This window comes from Apium graveolens, chromosome 2 (genome assembly GCF_009905375.1).
Source record: "Apium graveolens cultivar Ventura chromosome 2, ASM990537v1, whole genome shotgun sequence".
NCBI classification, from domain to species: Eukaryota; Viridiplantae; Streptophyta; class Magnoliopsida; order Apiales; family Apiaceae; genus Apium; species Apium graveolens.
This window is the reverse complement of record NC_133648.1, coordinates 140,684,782-140,701,650: the sequence shown is the minus strand read 5'-3', so window position 1 is coordinate 140,701,650 and position 16,869 is coordinate 140,684,782. Positions and strand designations below refer to the sequence as shown.

The 16,869-nt window shown below is 38.8% G+C and overlaps 2 protein-coding genes across 2 annotated transcripts; both read left to right on the top strand.

The window, feature by feature from the left end:
* Positions 1 to 1,139: 1,139 nt before the first annotated feature.
* Positions 1,140 to 3,093, top strand: LOC141693804 (uncharacterized). The gene is made up of 3 exons (XM_074498976.1): positions 1,140 to 1,611; positions 1,686 to 2,263; positions 2,422 to 3,093. The coding sequence occupies exons 1-3, from the start codon at positions 1,140 to 1,142 to the stop codon at positions 3,091 to 3,093; spliced, it is 1,722 nt and encodes a 573-aa protein (XP_074355077.1).
* A 127-nt stretch (positions 3,094 to 3,220) lies between these two features.
* On the top strand, positions 3,221 to 4,134 carry LOC141693796 (uncharacterized). Its single transcript, XM_074498964.1, has 2 exons — positions 3,221 to 3,772; positions 3,814 to 4,134. The coding sequence occupies exons 1-2, from the start codon at positions 3,221 to 3,223 to the stop codon at positions 4,132 to 4,134; spliced, it is 873 nt and encodes a 290-aa protein (XP_074355065.1).
* The last annotated feature ends 12,735 nt before the right edge of the window (positions 4,135 to 16,869 follow it).

Here is a 16,869-nt window from a genome sequence, read left to right as displayed (position 1 = left end):
ATTATAAACAATAAGTGGCATCTAGTAATACATCATCTACTCTAGTCATAATAATTAAATCAGTGATCGATTAAATCTTTCGTGAATAATGTATAAAGTAATATAATCCCTTTAACCAAATATTATAGATTAAACTCGAGACATATTATGTGTCATTCTCTTCATGGTTTAATCCAGGTTTCCTTGATCAATGAGTAGAATATCATTTTAAATCAACATTTGAGCGCGATGCCACGCATTTCATAGTCTAGCTCACACAAGAGGCCAATAATATCTCTCTAATAATTAGGAGGGTTAAATCCTTTACAGATCATTTATATTTCTCACACGATTCTTAATATACCCGAAGTCCACTTTTATCATTACCCGGTCAAAGGAAACTTTTTGATGTAATCAAAGTATATTAATCAGCGTATAGAAATATAATGATTTCAAGTCGAAGGACAACTACATCATTATCACTGTGAGAATTACTTATGACACAACAGACATGTAGAATCTCACATTGGGTCTATCCATCACCATGTATATTTGCATATGCCTATGTTTTTTACTTTAGTATCACTATACGTATGATCAATGAGATGTGATCATCAGTCAACAAACACACTAGTCTTAATGCATTATTATTGTCCCTTAATAATAATACTCGACTAGGGATATTTGGGAATATCGATACTATTCACATTATCTCATTTCTAAGTCACATACTTAGAGATATAGAATTCATATCATATTCCAAGGACTTTATTAATTTAATATTTATATCGAAGTAAATTAAGACTTAATAAATTATTTAAAAGAATAATTGATAGAACATAAATATTAATAATCCAAATGTCATAAACAAAACATAATAATGTTATCTCTAGGGCAAAAACACTAACAAAAAGGACCCTAATCTGTCACCAACGTACGACAACTACGGTTTCACGATAACACCGTCATCCATGATGAAGGAGTTCACCAAGTTGGGAGATATAGTCAAATGGCCAACAAAGAGCAACAAGCCTAAGGCGAATCCAGATTCCAAATTATGGTATGACTACCATGGAGATTAAAGACATAAAACTTATGAATGTGTGGCTTTATGAAAGGAGCTACAATTCTTGACCAAGAAGGGATATTTAACTGATTTTATGACATCCAAGAAAGCGTCTAACGTCAAGAGAGACAAGTCACCCAATGGAGACAACGTGACACCAGTAAGACAACCACCACCACCACATCACAAAGTAATTAACTTCATTCCAGGTGGTTCTGAAATGTGTGGGTCTATATACTCACAAGCTAAAAGGCTGGCTAAAGAGACATACATACGAGTTACTCAAGTAGGAGTTAGTAGTAGTACTCTACCATCTTTGATGTTTGACGAATCGGATAAGAGAAGTATTCGAGAACCATGGCAGGATGGACTTGTCATCTCACACCCTATGGGAAATTGCCTGATCAAAAGGATATTAGTTGATAACGGAAGTGCTTCTAACATCATGATGTTGAGCACGTTGAAACAAATGGGTTTGACGGAAAGTGACATGAACAAGAAATCGACAACATTGGTGGGATTTAGTAGAGAAACAAGCATACATCGGGAGAGATCACGTTGCCTACGTATGCACAAGGAGTCAATCTCTTGGAGAAATTTTGCATAATAGACGTCGATTCAACATACAATATAATCATAGGAAGGCCTTGGATTCACAATTTTAAAGTTGTACCATCGACATACCATCATGTTCTCGAATTCCCCATACCATGGGGAGCTCAAGAGATACGGGGGGATCAAGATATGACACGTAAATGTTACAAGACATGTTTGAAACCAACTTTCCAATATCATGGGAATAAAACATCTGTGGCCACAGTCACAGGAACTGAGAAATTAGCTGAGGTTGATCTAAAGATGGGAGACAAGAAATTGCTAACAGGAGAAGATCTGTCACCAATAATTGAGATAAATTTGCTGAATTTCTTGACTACGAGATTGGATGCATTCGCGTGGGAACATGAAGACATAATAGGAATAGATCCAAATGTCATCACGCATAAGCTAAATGTCAATCCTAGCTACACCCATGTTCAACAGAAAAGAAGGAAATTCATGATGGAGAGAAATAAGATAATTAATGATAAAGTAGATAAGCTTATGAAGGCTGGGATAATAAAGGAGGTTGACTATCCCGTGTGGTTAGAAAATGTTGTCATAGTGCAGAACAAGAATGGAAAATGGAGATTTTATGTAGACTACACGGACTTGAACAAAGTTTGCCCCAAAGACCCCTATCTACTACCCCACATCGACACCACGGTGGACTCAACGGCTGGACATGAATTGCTTACATTTTTGGACGCTTCTTGTGGTTTTAATCAAATTTAAATGGAGTCTTCTAATTGTGAGAAGACGCTATTTATTACGGACAGGGGAATATATTGTTACTTGGCTATGCCTTTTGGACAACACAAACCGGGGCAACATTTCAAAGGCTTGTCAATAAGATGTTCAAGGACCAGATAGGTAAAACAATAGAACTTCACATATATGACATTGTGTTCAAGTATGTAAACGCTAAAAATCATGTCCGCGACCTATGGGAGGTGTTCAACATATTGGGATCATCTAACATAAAGTTCAACCCGTCTAAATGCAACTTTGCTGCGTTGTCAGGAAAGTTTCTCGGACACATGGTGACCATGAGGGGCATTGAGGCTAGTTCGGAACAAATTAAGACAATTTTTGAATTGAAAATCCCATCGAATGTTAAAGATGTACAGAAATTAACGGGAAGAGTTGCGGCTTTAAACAGGTTTATTTCACGGTCGTTGGACAGATGCAAGCTCTTATATGACGTCTTAAGAAAGAATAAGGGGTTTATATGGTCTGAAAAATATGAAGATGAACTACATGACTTGAAGATTTATCTCACCACGCCTCCACTTTTATCTAAGCCTCTTCAAGGTGAAGACCTTTACGTCTACTTGTCTGTTACAGATCATGCAATAAGTGCTCGTCAAAGAAAGCAAAGGTGCCCAGTCGCCTGTTTATTATGTCAGCAAAAGCTTAGTAGATGCGGAAACAAGGTACACATCTCTTGAAAAATTAGTACTTGCATTGGCCATGACTTCAACAAAATTAAGTCTTTATTTTGATTCACACAAAATACATGTCATGACGAATTTTCCCTTAAGAAATGTTTTGAGCAAACCTAACTTGACGGGACGGATGGCAAAATGGGTCATACGTTTAAGCACTTATGACATCACATATGATACCGGGACGGCCATAAAATCACAAGCTCTAGCTGACTTTGTGGTTAATTTCAGTCCAAGCCAAATGACGACAGCTGAGGAGGAGTTTCAACGAGTCATTTCAAGGATGGACACCAAGCCATGGACACTGTATACAGATGGAGCCTCAAATTTGAATGGAACGGGATTGGGGCTTGTACTTAAATCGCCACAGGGGGATATGATAGCACATTCAATATGTTGTGACTTTAAAGCCACCAATAATGAAGCCGAGTACGAAGCACTGATTATGGGGCTCACGACTGCTAAGGACATGAAGGTCAGAAACATTGATGCAAACGGCGATTCATTATTAATTGTTAATCATGTCAATGGTTCCTATGAAGCTAAGGATCCCAAGATGATCACATACTTGGACATTACCAAAAAATTGATGAATTATTTTAAAACTTTCAACATACAACAAGTTCCAAGAGAAAATAATGTACAAGCTGATGCACTAGCTGGTTTGGGGTTGTTTCTAAAGGTCTCAACTTAAACAACATTCCAGTTATTTATATCACGAAGCCAACTGTTGAAAGATTGGTTCATGACATAGAAGTGTTAGCTCTTAATCAACATGATGACAATACCAATGAGGACATGGATAACTGGATTCAAGCATACAAAGATTACTTGCAACTTGGAGTTAAACCCAACAGCAACAATGAAGCTAAGATCCTTCAGATGAAGGGTTCAAGGTTTACAGTCACATATGATGAGCTATTCAAGAAATCTTCTACGGGGATTCTTCAAAGATGCTTGAGAAAGAACAAGGCTGGCATGGTCTTAAGGATGCACATGAAGGGGAGTGTGGAAATCACACCAATGGAAGAAACTTCTCATTAAAGATTCTACGTTTCGGTTATTATTTGCCGACGCTGATAAGTGGCATTTTATACCACTTAGAATGTCTTATAATGGCTTGAATTGATGTCTTAGAATCAAGTATTTTGTGTATTTGATGCGTTTTTCTAGTGTTTGTGCATTTCAGGGTATTACTTGCATTTGTGGGGAGAATTCATCAAGAATAAGCCTTAGTATGTGTTTGGCATTGCAAGGGGGAAGATAGGAGCATAATGTAGCAAAGAACGGGAGCAGAATAGCAATTTTTCCAGAAAGGTGTTGGGCGCCCGCTCAGCCTGGCCAGGCAGCCACTCAGAAAGCTGGGCGCCCGCTCAGGATTGCTGGGCGGCCGCTCAGGGATGTAATTTTTAATTCTGATTTTTAGAGTTCTTGTTCTACTGGACTTCTGACTTCTTAGATGGCTGGGTTTTGTGGGGCTTCTATATAAGTAGTTTTCAGAGACGTTTCACGTGTGTTGAATCGTGGTATTAATCGAGGAGCAAGGAGATAAGGAAGAAGACCGTTTTAGCACATCGCAACGAAGAGGAAGCATAGTTTCTTGTGATTCTTTTATTCATTGTAACAGTGGATGCTAGTTTTCTTTGCTTTGAACCTATTTACTCTTGTGACTTACTCTGGTTTAATATAAGTAGTTTTATTAATTATTCTCGTGTGTTATTATCATGTTTTCATATGAACCCATGGTGAAGATGAGTTCAATCATGGGCTAATCGTGATCATGGGTTCGTAATGGATTTGCTATGGAATTCTTTAGTTAGTTGTTTAATACCTTAGTGTGTGATGATTGTATGATATCTAGTATTGGTTGTGCTTAATCGTCTTATGTGCGTCGTGAACATATAAGATAGGGTGTTAATCTCTTGTGAAGCGACGGTAGATCTTGGGATTTAGAACTTGCCATGCTAACACAGGTTCATATATGTGTATGCATGATTAGTGGGTAACTCTAACCATTTTACTTGCCCTGTGTAATCATAAGGAATAACTTGTGCTTAAATCATTATGTTGTCAAATTCTGTAGACATATAGGGTCTCAACATAATTGATGACTATTCAACTTCTATCTTAATTGTGAATCCTTGGTAGAATGGTATTGGTACAACGAAAGTTGGCTTTTATCAGTTTAGTGTTGTTCGATTAATATCGTCACCGTTACATGCTAAGGGTAATAATAATAGCTATTGAAGGAAGTAGTAATGAAGTTATGATCTCATGTGTGTTTAATATTGTTAATTCAAGTGTCTATTAAGTGTTTAATTCTTGTAGTTAATTCTAGTTAATAATTAGTTAATCAATTCTATATGTTATTGTCTTAACATTGAGAAGTAATCATACATTGGTGAGTGAGTGTTAATTGAGCATAATTAGTCCGAGTCTTTGTGGGAATGAACTAGAAAGTATTATATATTACTTACGAACGCGAATACTTGCGTGTATTATTAGTGCGTGTTTTCTGCCCTAACAATTTTTTGGCGCCGCAGCCGGGGATTCGGCGTATTTATTTAGTTTATGCATTTACCATCAGTGGTCATTAGGACTCATTGATTAAGACATGTTACTTATCGTTTCCGGTCGTGTTTCAGGTACTTTAGCGAGCGTTTATGCAAACACGTTCTCGTACTCACAAGAGGACTTTAGATACGGCTGAGGAGACAGACTCAATTCTTGATATTCCGGAGAAGATAGATTTTGAAGATTCAGATAAAGAGAGTGAGCAGAAAGAACCAGTAATCATGGGTGATCTTATAGTTCCGGTAGATCCAGCTCTTATGGACTTTTCTCGGCCTAAAATTGATGACATTCAGTCAAGCATTCTTCATCCGGCTATTCAGGCTAACACTTTTGAAATCAAGCCGGACACTATTCAGATGGTGCAGAATTCTGTTTCTTTCGGAGGTGCTACAACTGAAGACCCCAAAATGCACATCAGGAATTTTGTCGAGATCTGTAGTACTTTCAAATATAATGGTGTGACTGATGAGGCTATCAAGCTGAGGCTTATTCCATTCTCTCTGAGGGATAAAGCTAAGGACTGGTTACATTCTGAACCAGCTGGGTCCATCACTACTTGGAAAGATCTTGCACAAAAGTTTCTGGTAAAGTTCTATCCAATGGCAAAGACTGCAGCTATGAGGAGTGCTCTTACTCAGTTTGCGCAGCAGCCTACAGAATCTATGTGCGAAGCTTGGGAGTGCTACAAAGAGATGTTGAGAAAGTGTCAACACCATGGTATGCCTGACTGGATGGTGATCACTGGTTTCTATAATGGTTTGGGGGCCCAATCTCGGCCCATGCTCGATGTAGCAGCTGGAGGCGCTTTCTGGGCCAAAAGCTATACTGAGGCTTATAATCTTATTGAAACTATGGCTGCAAATGAGCATCAAAACCCAACTCAAAGGATGATGCCTGGGAAGGTAGCAGGTATTCTGGAAGTTGATACAGCTACAGCTATTGCAGCGCAGCTCCAAGCGCTGTCTATGAAGGTCGATTCTTTAGTCACCTATGGAGTCAATCAGATAGCTATGGTCTGTGAGCTTTGTGCAGGTTCTCATGCTACGGATCAGTGTTCTCTTGTTAATGAATATGTTCAGTGTGTAAACTATTATCAGTGACCGCAGCAGCCTGTGCCAGCTACTTATCATCCCAACAACAGAAATCATCCCAATTTCAGCTGGAGCAATACTCAGAATGCTATTCAGCAACCATATCAGCAAGGCGTAAGTAAACAGTTTAATCCACCTGGATTCCAGCAACCACAGCAGTATGCTCAAAGGCAATCATATCCTCAATAAGGAGGTGTTGCTCCACCTTCTAGTGCTAATTTCGAGGAACTCAAGTTTTTGTGCAAAAGTCAGGTTGTTTCTATCAAGACCTTGGAAAATCAAATCGGTCAAATAGCCAATGTAGTGCTAAATCGTCAACCTGGTACACTTCCCAGTAATACTGAAGTGCCAGACAGGAAGGAAGCTAAAGAGCAAGTCAAGTCTATTACCTTAAGGTCTGGAAAAGTTGCTGTGCTGAAAAAGCAAAAGACGGAGAAGCTGAAGTTGTTGATGAAGAAGAGAAGAAAAAGGAGAAAGTGGCGGAACCAAGGAAGACTACTGTTGAACACACTCTGCCTGAGGGTAATACAGGGGAGAAATAGCTCTATCCTCCACCACCTTTCCCTAAGAGATTGCAATAACAAAAACTGGATAAACAGTTCAGTAAGTTTCTGGAGGTGTTCAAGAAACTTTACATCAACATACCTTTCGCTGAGGCTCTGAAGCAAATGCCTTGTTATGCGAAATTTATGAAGAGTATTCTTTCAAGGAAGGTGAAACTGGATGACCTTGAGACCGTTACTCTAAGGGAAGAGTGTAGTGCTGTGCTGCAATAGAAATTACCTCCAAAGCTTAAAGATCCAGGTAGCTTTACCATTCCTTGTACCATTGGCAAGTTATCTTTTGATAAATTCCTGTGCGATTTGAGAGCAAGCATCAATCTGATGCGGTTGTCTATCTTCAAAAAGTTGAATTTGCCTGATCCAAAGCCCACCTACATGTCTCTACAATTGGCTGATCGTCCTATTACATATCCATGAGGCATAGTTGAGAATGTGTTAGTAAAGGTGGATTAGCTCTTCTTCCCTGTGGACTTTGTCATTTTGGATTTCGAGGAAGATAAGAAGATCCCCATAATCTTAGGAAGACCTTTCTTGGCTACAGGCCGTACCTTGATAGATGTGCAGAAAGGTGAACTTACTATGAGGGTGCAGGATCAGGATGTGACATTCAATGTATTCAAAGCGATGAAATTCCCTACAGAAGATGAGGAGTGCTTAAAGGTGGATTTGATTGATTCTGTGATAACTTCAGAACTTGATCATATGCTAATGTCTGAAGCATTATAGAAACTTAGTGGGGGAGTTTGACAGTGATGAAGAGGATGGCAATGAGCAACTACAATATCTAAATGATTCTCCTTGAAGGCGAAAGCTAGACATGCCATTTGAATCTCTAGGTACTTCTGATCTCAAAAATGCTGAAGGAAAGCTCAAACCATATATTGAGGAAGCACCTACTTTGGAGTTTAAACCATTGCCTGAACACTTGAGGTATGCCTTTTTAGGTGATGCATCTACTTTACCTGTTATTATTGCATCTGACCTTTCAGGTAGTGAGTAGTACAAGCTCTTGAGGATTTTGAGAGAATTCAAATCGGCTATTGGATGGACTATAGCAGATTTCAAAGAGATCAGCCCTTCGTACTGTATGCATAAAATTCTGCTAGAGGAAGGTAGTAAGCCAACTGTTGAGAAACAGCGACGACTTAATCCTATCATGAAAGAAGTGGTGAAGAAAGAAATTCTGAAGTGGCTGTATGCAGGAATCATATATCCTATTTCTGACAGTTCTTGGGTGATCCCCGTGCAATGTGTACCTAAGAAAGGAGGTATTACTGTGGTAGCAAATGAGAAGAAAGAGCTCATCCCCACTCGAACAGTCACAGGATGGAGGGTATGCATGAATTGCAGAAAGTTGAACAAGGCCACGAGGAAGGATCACTTTCCTCTTCTATTTATTGATCAGATGCTTGACAGGTTGGCCGGTCATGAGTATTATTGTCTTCTGGATGGCTATTCGGGGTATAATCAGATTTGCATTGCACCAGAGGATCAAGAAAAGACTACCTTCACTTGTCCATTTGGCACATTCGCTTTTCGCAGAGTTTCGTTTGGCTTATGTGACGCACCTGCCACTTTTCAGAGATGTATGATGGCTATATTCTCTGATATAATTGGAAATAATGTCGAAGTGTTTATGGACGACTTCTCCGTCTTTGGACATTCATATGATGAATGTTTGAATAATCTTCGTGCGGTGCTCAAAAGGTGTGTGGAAAATAATTTGGTGCTCAATTGGAAAAAATGTCACTTTATGGTGCGTAAAGGCATTATTCTTGGGCATAAGGTCTCTAGCAAGGGTCTTGAGGTGGACAAAGTCAAGGTGGGAGTCATTGAAAATCTTCCACCACTTATTTCTGTGAAAGGAATCCGTAGTTTTCTTGGTCATGCGGGTTTTTATTGGTGTTTCATTAAGGACTTCTCGAAGATATCTAAGCCGTTGTGCAATTTGCTCGAGAAGGATGTGCTTTTCAAATTTGATGATGAATGTTTGGCGGCATTCGAGACTCTCAAGAAGAGTTTGATAACTGCACCAGTTATTACGGCACCTGATTGGACAGAGCCTTTTGAGATGATGTGTGATGCGAGTGATTATGCGGTGGGAGCAGTTCTTGGGCAGCGCAAGAATAATATTTTTCATGTGGTCTATTATGCTAGTAAGACTCTAAATGGAGCTCAAATGAACTACACCACTACTGAGAAGGAGCTCTTGGCTATAGTCTTTGGTTTTGAAAAATTTCGATCTTATCTGCTTGGGACAAAGGTGACAGTATTCACTGATCATGCGGCCATTCGCTATTTGGTTTCCAAGAAGGATTCAAAGCCTAGACTTATTCGTTGGGTGCTCTTACTACAGGAATTTGAGTTAGAGATCAAGGATCGAAAAGGTACTGAGAATCAAGTAGCTGACCATCTCTCTAGATTGGAGAATCCCGATTCCACTTCACATGATAAGACATTGATCAACGAATCTTTTTCGGATGAGCAGTTGTTCGCAGTTCAGGTGGAAGAGTTATGGTTCGCAGATATTGTGAACTATCTTGTCAGCAATATAATGCCTCCTAATATGAATACATCTCAAAAGAACAAGTTTCTGCATGAGGTGAAGTGGTACATGTGGGATGAACTGTATTTGTTTAGACAAGGAGCTGACCAGATCATCAGGAGATGTATCCCATTCTGTGAGACGGAGGGGATATTACGAGACTGCCATTCCACAGTTTATGGTGGACATTATGGTGGTGAAAAGACAGCAGCTCGTATTCTGTAAGTAGGTTTTTCTGGCCTACTTTATTTAAGGATGCACATCAGTTCGTTTTAAGGTGTGATCGTTGCCAAAAAGTGGGGAATCTTACGAGGAAGGATGAGATGCCGTTAAATGTGATGCTTGAAGTCGAGGTCTTTGATGTTTGGGGAATCGATTTCATGGGACCATTCGTTTCATCCTGTAATAATCAGTACATCTTGCTGGCAGTCGATTATGTCTCAAAATGGGTAGAAGTCAAGGCTCTACGGACGAATGATGCAAAGGTAGTGTTGAATTTTCTTCATAAGCAGATTTTCACAAGGTTTGGAATGCCACGAGTAATCATAAGTGATGAGGGGTCGCATTTCTGCAACCGTAAGTTCACTTCTATGATGCAGCGCTACAATATGAATCATCGTGTTGCTACTGCCTATCATCCGCAAATGAATGGTCAAGCGGAAGTGTATAATAGAGAGATTAAGCGTATTCTAGAGAAAGTTGTTTGTCCGTCAAGGAAGGATTGGTCTTTAAAGCTCGATGAAGTTGTTTGGGCTTATAGAACAGCATACAAGACTCCACTTGGGATGTCCCCGTTTCAACTGGTTTATGGTAAGGGATGTCATTTACCTGCGGAGCTTGAGTATAAGGCTAATTGGGCATTGAAGAAGTTGAACCTTGATCTAGATGCAGCTGGGAAGAAGCGAATGCTTCAGTTAAATGAACTTGATGAATTTCGACTCCAAGCGTACGAGAACAACAAAATGTACAAGGAAAAAGTGAAAAGGTGGCACGACAGGAAGCTATATCCTAAGTCATTTGTGCCGGGACAACAAGTTCTTTTATTCAACTCTCGTCTCCGACTTTTTCCTGGAAAGTTGAAATCAAGGTGGTCTGGACCTTTTATTGTCAAAACTGTGTTTCCACATGGAGCGGTGGAGATTTTTTAGAATGATTCGGGCCAATCATTCAAGGTTAATGGTCGGCGTTTGAAGCATTACTATGGGGACACGGCAAATCGGGAAGTGGTTAGTGCCGTTTTATTGTCAACTTGAGCAAGTTACGCTACATCAAGCTAATGACGTAAAAGAAGCGCTTTTTGGGAGGCAACCCAAGATTTGTTGTTATAGGAACCCTTAGAAATCAATAACCTATCAAAAACATAAAAAAAATCAGAAAAAAGGGCAAGAAAAAAAATCCAGTCACCAGCTGAGCGGCGCTCAACGCAGCTGGGCGGCCGCTCAGCTCCCGAATTCCTAAAAAAAATTTAGCCTTATAAAAATCCAAAAAAAAATCAGAAAACAAAAAAATAAAAACACAACCCACTACCCACGAATCCTTTTCCCATAAACCCACGTTTTTAACCCTCAACCCCACTCCTAATCAAATTTTAACCCTAATCTTTACCCTATATATACATACAACTATTCCATATACTCCCCCATACACTTTCAACTTTAAAACTCTCTCCCATATTCCAAAACACAAATTGTAAACACTTTTTCTCAGTTTCAGTGGCACCCAAGAGATCCAGGACTATTGATAGCAGCAGCACTGTTCCTACTACTGATTCTTCGAGGGATACTGTTGCGAGACCTCGTTTGTTTGATAGGGCTGCTGAGGAGGTGTATACTAGGCTTCTGGGTAAGCCGATTTTGAAGGAGAGGGGATTGTTACCATCGGGGAGGGATAGTGAGTTGTTGTCGATGATTGCTGAAAATGGTTGGATTTCTTTTTGTGAGTCGTCAGAGGCGGTTCCGATGAGCGTGGTTCACGAGTTCTATGAGAACGCAAAGGATGAAAAGAATGGGTTTACTGTTGTTCGGGGGTTAACGGTGGATTATCATCCTGAGGCGATTCACCGTGTGATTGGGCAGCGACAGAGGAAGCACACGGAGGAGAACTGGAATGAGAAGCCCTCCGAGGAGTTTGATTTGGATTTGATTTGTGCTACTCTGTGTCAACCGGACACGGTTTGGAAGTTCAAGACTGGGACTAATGAGTATCGTTCTTTTCCGGCGATTGCGATGAACATGTATGCCCGTGCATGGAAAGTCTTTATTTATGCTAATATTCTGCCTACTTCACATGCACATGAGGTTACAGTTGAGCGAGCAAGATGTTATGGGGTATTTTGAATGAAGAGTATTATGTGGACCTTGGTGAGTTCATCTACCAAGGAATTCTGAAGTTTTTGAGGGGAGCGAAGCACATGAACATCCCTTACGCATCTACTGTCATGAAGCTATGCCGATCAGTGGGAGTTCATTGGCCTTCTCACGAGCAGTTGCAGATGCCAGCCGCTCTTCTAGAGCTCAGGAGGATGCTGGGATGGCTGATGCTCAGTATAGGAGGCTGTCGAGGAGGATGGACGCTATGTACGAGACGCAAAGTAGGTTTGCTCAGGAGCTCACCCTTGCACTTGGGACTGCTTTTAGAGGCCTTGGAGCTGACATCCAGTGGCCCGTTTTTTGTGAGGACTCAACTTATCCACCTCCTGATACTCCACCCTCTGAGGGTGATGATGATGATTTCTCCGAGTAGGTATACCCTGTGTTCCTTTCTACTACCTTCACTGGGGACAGTGAAGATTTTAAGTTTGGGGGTGGTAGTTAAGGAATATTGTTGTGTGTCTCATATAGTTGCATATGCATGATAGTTTAGTTCAAATAATTGCATATTTTTGCCATATAGTTTTTTTTATTTTTATTTTATAGCTTTATTTATCATGTCATTTAGCTCATGCATTTACCATGATCCCTTTTACGTTGCTTTACCAATTGATTTATGATATTGATGCGAGTGTAATGATAGCATTAGAGTGATGTTGAGTCTTGTAGGATGACATGCATGCTAGAAACACTTGTAATTTCACTAAGTCTTAGAGAATGCTTAAGGACTAGATTGTTGTCATGGTTTGATGGTTTTTGAGGTTAATCTATTGATTATGCTTAGAATTTATAGTAGGTTCTTAATGATAAAAGGCATGAATAGAAAAAAAATTGGAGTAAAAATTGGAATTCATTGCTAATTGTGGCTAGGCGTCAAATGGCTAGTAGCCGGCTCGTATCTTTATGCGAGTAGTCTAGGGTTGAGCAAGATGGAGCGCAACGCACTTGCTCAGAAATTTGAAAAAAAATAAAAAAATAGAAAAAAAATAGAAAAAAAAGAAAAATAATAATAAAAAAATGTAAATAGTTAATGCATAATTGATCACGAGTGGGCTATTTGGTATTCGAGTTATTAAGTTCTTAGGGGACTTTGTGCCTAGTGACCTAAGGCTTTTATAGTCTGGGATCCGCTAACCTAACGCTCGCTAAATGGATGCCATTGTATAAGTCTTTTGTGGACTTCACTCATTGCACGGTCAAATAAGCATTTGTTGTTGTTGAATAAAAAGCATGATTCCGTAATAAGCTTCGGTAATCTTGAAGTGTTATAAGTCATTTTGTGCCTAAAATTTATTCTTCCTATAATCATGTGATTACTTTGAGGATAGTCGAGTTATGATAATTGATCTAGTTTCGAAGCATATCTGTTAAGCATCTGCACACACCACGTTTCTGGTTGTATGTTAGTTTGCATGATTTGATTGATCTTTATTCGCCTAATTACATTTGTTGAGATGTCATAAGTTGGTTGGTTTGGTCATAGTGAGGGGGATCGCTGCATTTCATATAGATTGCATTCATGCATGTTTTTGTTTTATTTTTGAGTCTGTGACGCTTGAGGACAAGCATCAATTTAAGTTTGGGGGTGTGATAAGTGGTATTTTATACCACTTAGAACGTCTTATAATGGCTTGAATTGATGTCTTGAAATCAAGTATTTTAGGAATTTGATGCATTTTTCTAGTATTTGTGCATTTCAGGTTATTACTTGCATTTGTGGGGAGAATTTGTTAGATATATTTGATAATGTCATGACTAATGTGATTTATGTTTAGTTTACAGATCTTACTTAAACAGGACAAATCAGTACTTAACTGAAATCAGCACTTATACTGAAGTCAGAACTTAAGTCATCAGTACTTAAGGTTCAGAAGATATTTATCAGAAGATGATATCAGGATTTAAAGGAAACGTTCAGATAAGGAAAGCAGCTGATTTACAGGAAGAGAAGATCGAGACAAAACATAAGAAGAGATATGCATGAAGAAGAAATTCTATGAAGAATAGAATACTTGGAAGAAAAGATATCTGACTGATATATTTTAGGAAGCAGAATTATATTCCATATCAATTAGCGATTATCTTGTAACTGTGTAGTATATAAACACAGACATAGGGTTTACACTAAAAAGTGTTATCATTATCAAGAAGATTTTTCATTGAAACCCTAGCAGCTCTCGTGATATTTGTTCATCACTGAGAGAGGACAGTTCCATACTGTAATAGAGTTTATTGTTTTGAATAAAGTTTGTTTTCTGTTACTTGAGTTATTAAAGTTCGATTTGATTGTGCAATACACTGTATTCACCCCCCTCTACAGTGTGTGTGACCAAACAAGTGGTATCAGAGCCTATCTGTTAACACACAAACAGTTTAAGATCCAAAAACAAAAACAATCATGTCTGAAGTAGAAACTCCAACTAAGCCCACCAAAACTGAAGAACCTACAAAGACACAAATTCAAAGCCGATATGAGACTATTAGAGTTCCCATATTGAGACCATCTGAATATCCCATATGGAAGGTGAGGATGACCATGTTTCTGGAAGCTACAGATGCAGAATATCTTGATAGAATCAAGGAAGGGCCTCACAAACCAACCAAGCTTGCTGTTGCAGTTGCAGGTGAAGCAGCAAAGTCAGTACCAAAAGAAAAGAGTGATTACACTACTGAAGATATCGCATCAATTGCTAAGGATGCTAAGGTATGACACTTACTGCATAGTGCTATTGATAATGTAATATCAAACAGGGTAATAAACTGCAAGACTGCAAAGGAGATATGGGATGCCTTGGAAACAAGATGTCAGGGAACTGATACGATTAAGAAGAACAGGAAGACAATACTCACTCAAGAGTATGAACACTTTGACTCAAAGGCTAATGAGTCATTGACTGATTTATATGATAGATTTGTCAAACTCTTGAATGATTTGTCACTGGTTGATAAGGAGTATGATCTTGAAGATTCAAACCTTAAATTCCTGTTGGCTCTTCCTGAAAGCTGGGATTTGAAGGCAACAATAATAAGAGACAACTATAATCTTGATGAAACAACTCTTGATGAAATTTATGGAATGCTCAAGACTCATGAACTTGAGATGGAATAAAGAAGCAAGAGGAAAGGAGGAAAGTCAAGGACAGTTGCTCTGAAGGCTGAAGAAGAATCCCCCAAGGCAGCTACCTCAAGGAAAGACAAGGGTAAAGCTCTCTTCACAAAGTCTGATACTGAGTCATCAAGTTCTGAAAGTGATGATGACTCAAAATCTGAAAGCTTGCTTGAGATGGATGCTGATGAAGAGATGATGAAGCTGTGTGCTCTTATGGTGAAAGGAATCACAAAGATTGCATACAGGAAGTTCAGGAAGAGAAAGAAGTTTTCCAGGAAAGGCACAAGTTCTGATAAGAAGAATTTCAGAAAATCTGAGGGCAGAGGAGGAAAGTCTGACAGAGGAGATTATACAAATGTCAAATGCTACAACTGTGGTGAGAAAGGCCACATATCTCCTGATTGCAAGAAAGTGAAGTGTGACAAAGGCAAGGCTCTTGTCACAAAGAAGAAAAGCTGGACAGACACCTCAGATTCTGAAAGTGAGGAGAATTATGCCTTGATGGCAAATGCTGATAAGGCAAGTGCTGAAAGCAGTTCTGAAGCTACTGAATTAAAGGTACCTCAAACTATTTATGCCTTTCATACTGATGATATTAATGAGTTGAGAAGATATCTTAAAACCATGTTCATTAGTTATAGAGATCAAACTTTAACATGTGAAAGATTAACTTCTGAAAATCTTGCTTGTAAAAAGAGGAATGATTATTTAGAAAAAGAGTTAGTCATGTTCCATCAAACTCAGAAAGATAGAGATGATGCTTTCTATGTAAGGGATGAAGTGCTTAAAATGAATGAATCTCTAAAAGATGAGTTAGAAAAGGAAAGAGAGATTATCAGGACTTGGACTAACTCTGGCAGAACAACTCAGAATTTGTTAAGTAGTGAAAACTGGAAAGAGGGCTTAGGTTATGGAGAGGATAAGAATGATAAAGGAACTGTAGATATTAAGCCTATAGTTGTTAAACAAAAACCAAAGTTAAAACCTGTTAAGTTTTTAGCTGTAAAGTCTGATACTGAGAAATCAGAAGTTAAAAAGGAATTAACTTCTGACAAACTAAAACAGGAAAAGACAACTGAAGTAAACGTAGGCTTAATGACAAAGAAACAGCTTAAGCATAAGCTGAAAGATGTTAAGAATGCAAACAAGGTAAAATCACCTAGGAAAAATAGGAATGGAAAGGAAGGTGTGAATAAAAGTAATGATTATAAGCCTGTTCCTGATGCTCCTAGAAAAATATGTCATAACTGTGGAAGTTCTAACCATCTGGCTTCTTTTTATAGGAAGAATAAGAACATAAACTCCTTACCTTCAAAGTCAGGAGTTAACAGTCAGTCTGTTAGATATAAGCCACAAAATTGTTTTCATTGTGGTAGTTTATGGCATTTCATTTATACTTGTAAGGAATATCATAGTTTGTACTATGATTATTATCAAATAAAACCTTCTTTAAAGAAAGTTACCATTGTTCCTTCTAGTGTAAGTTCTGATTCAAAGTCTGATAGTGTAAATTCTGATAAGAAAAATG

Bases quoted from the DNA above. Each gene is read 5' to 3' on its own strand.
- LOC141693804 (XM_074498976.1), top strand. From the start codon at position 1,140: ATGACATCCAAGAAAGCGTCTAACGTCAAGAGAGACAAGTCACCCAAT. The intron at 1,612-1,685 runs GTATGCACAAGG...ATATAATCATAG, and splicing joins GGAGAGATCACGTTGCCTAC to GAAGGCCTTGGATTCACAAT. The intron at 2,264-2,421 runs GTTTGCCCCAAA...TATTACGGACAG, and splicing joins ACTACACGGACTTGAACAAA to GGGAATATATTGTTACTTGG.
- LOC141693796 (XM_074498964.1), top strand. From the start codon at position 3,221: ATGGCAAAATGGGTCATACGTTTAAGCACTTATGACATCACATATGAT. The intron at 3,773-3,813 runs GTCTCAACTTAA...TATATCACGAAG, and splicing joins GTTTGGGGTTGTTTCTAAAG to CCAACTGTTGAAAGATTGGT.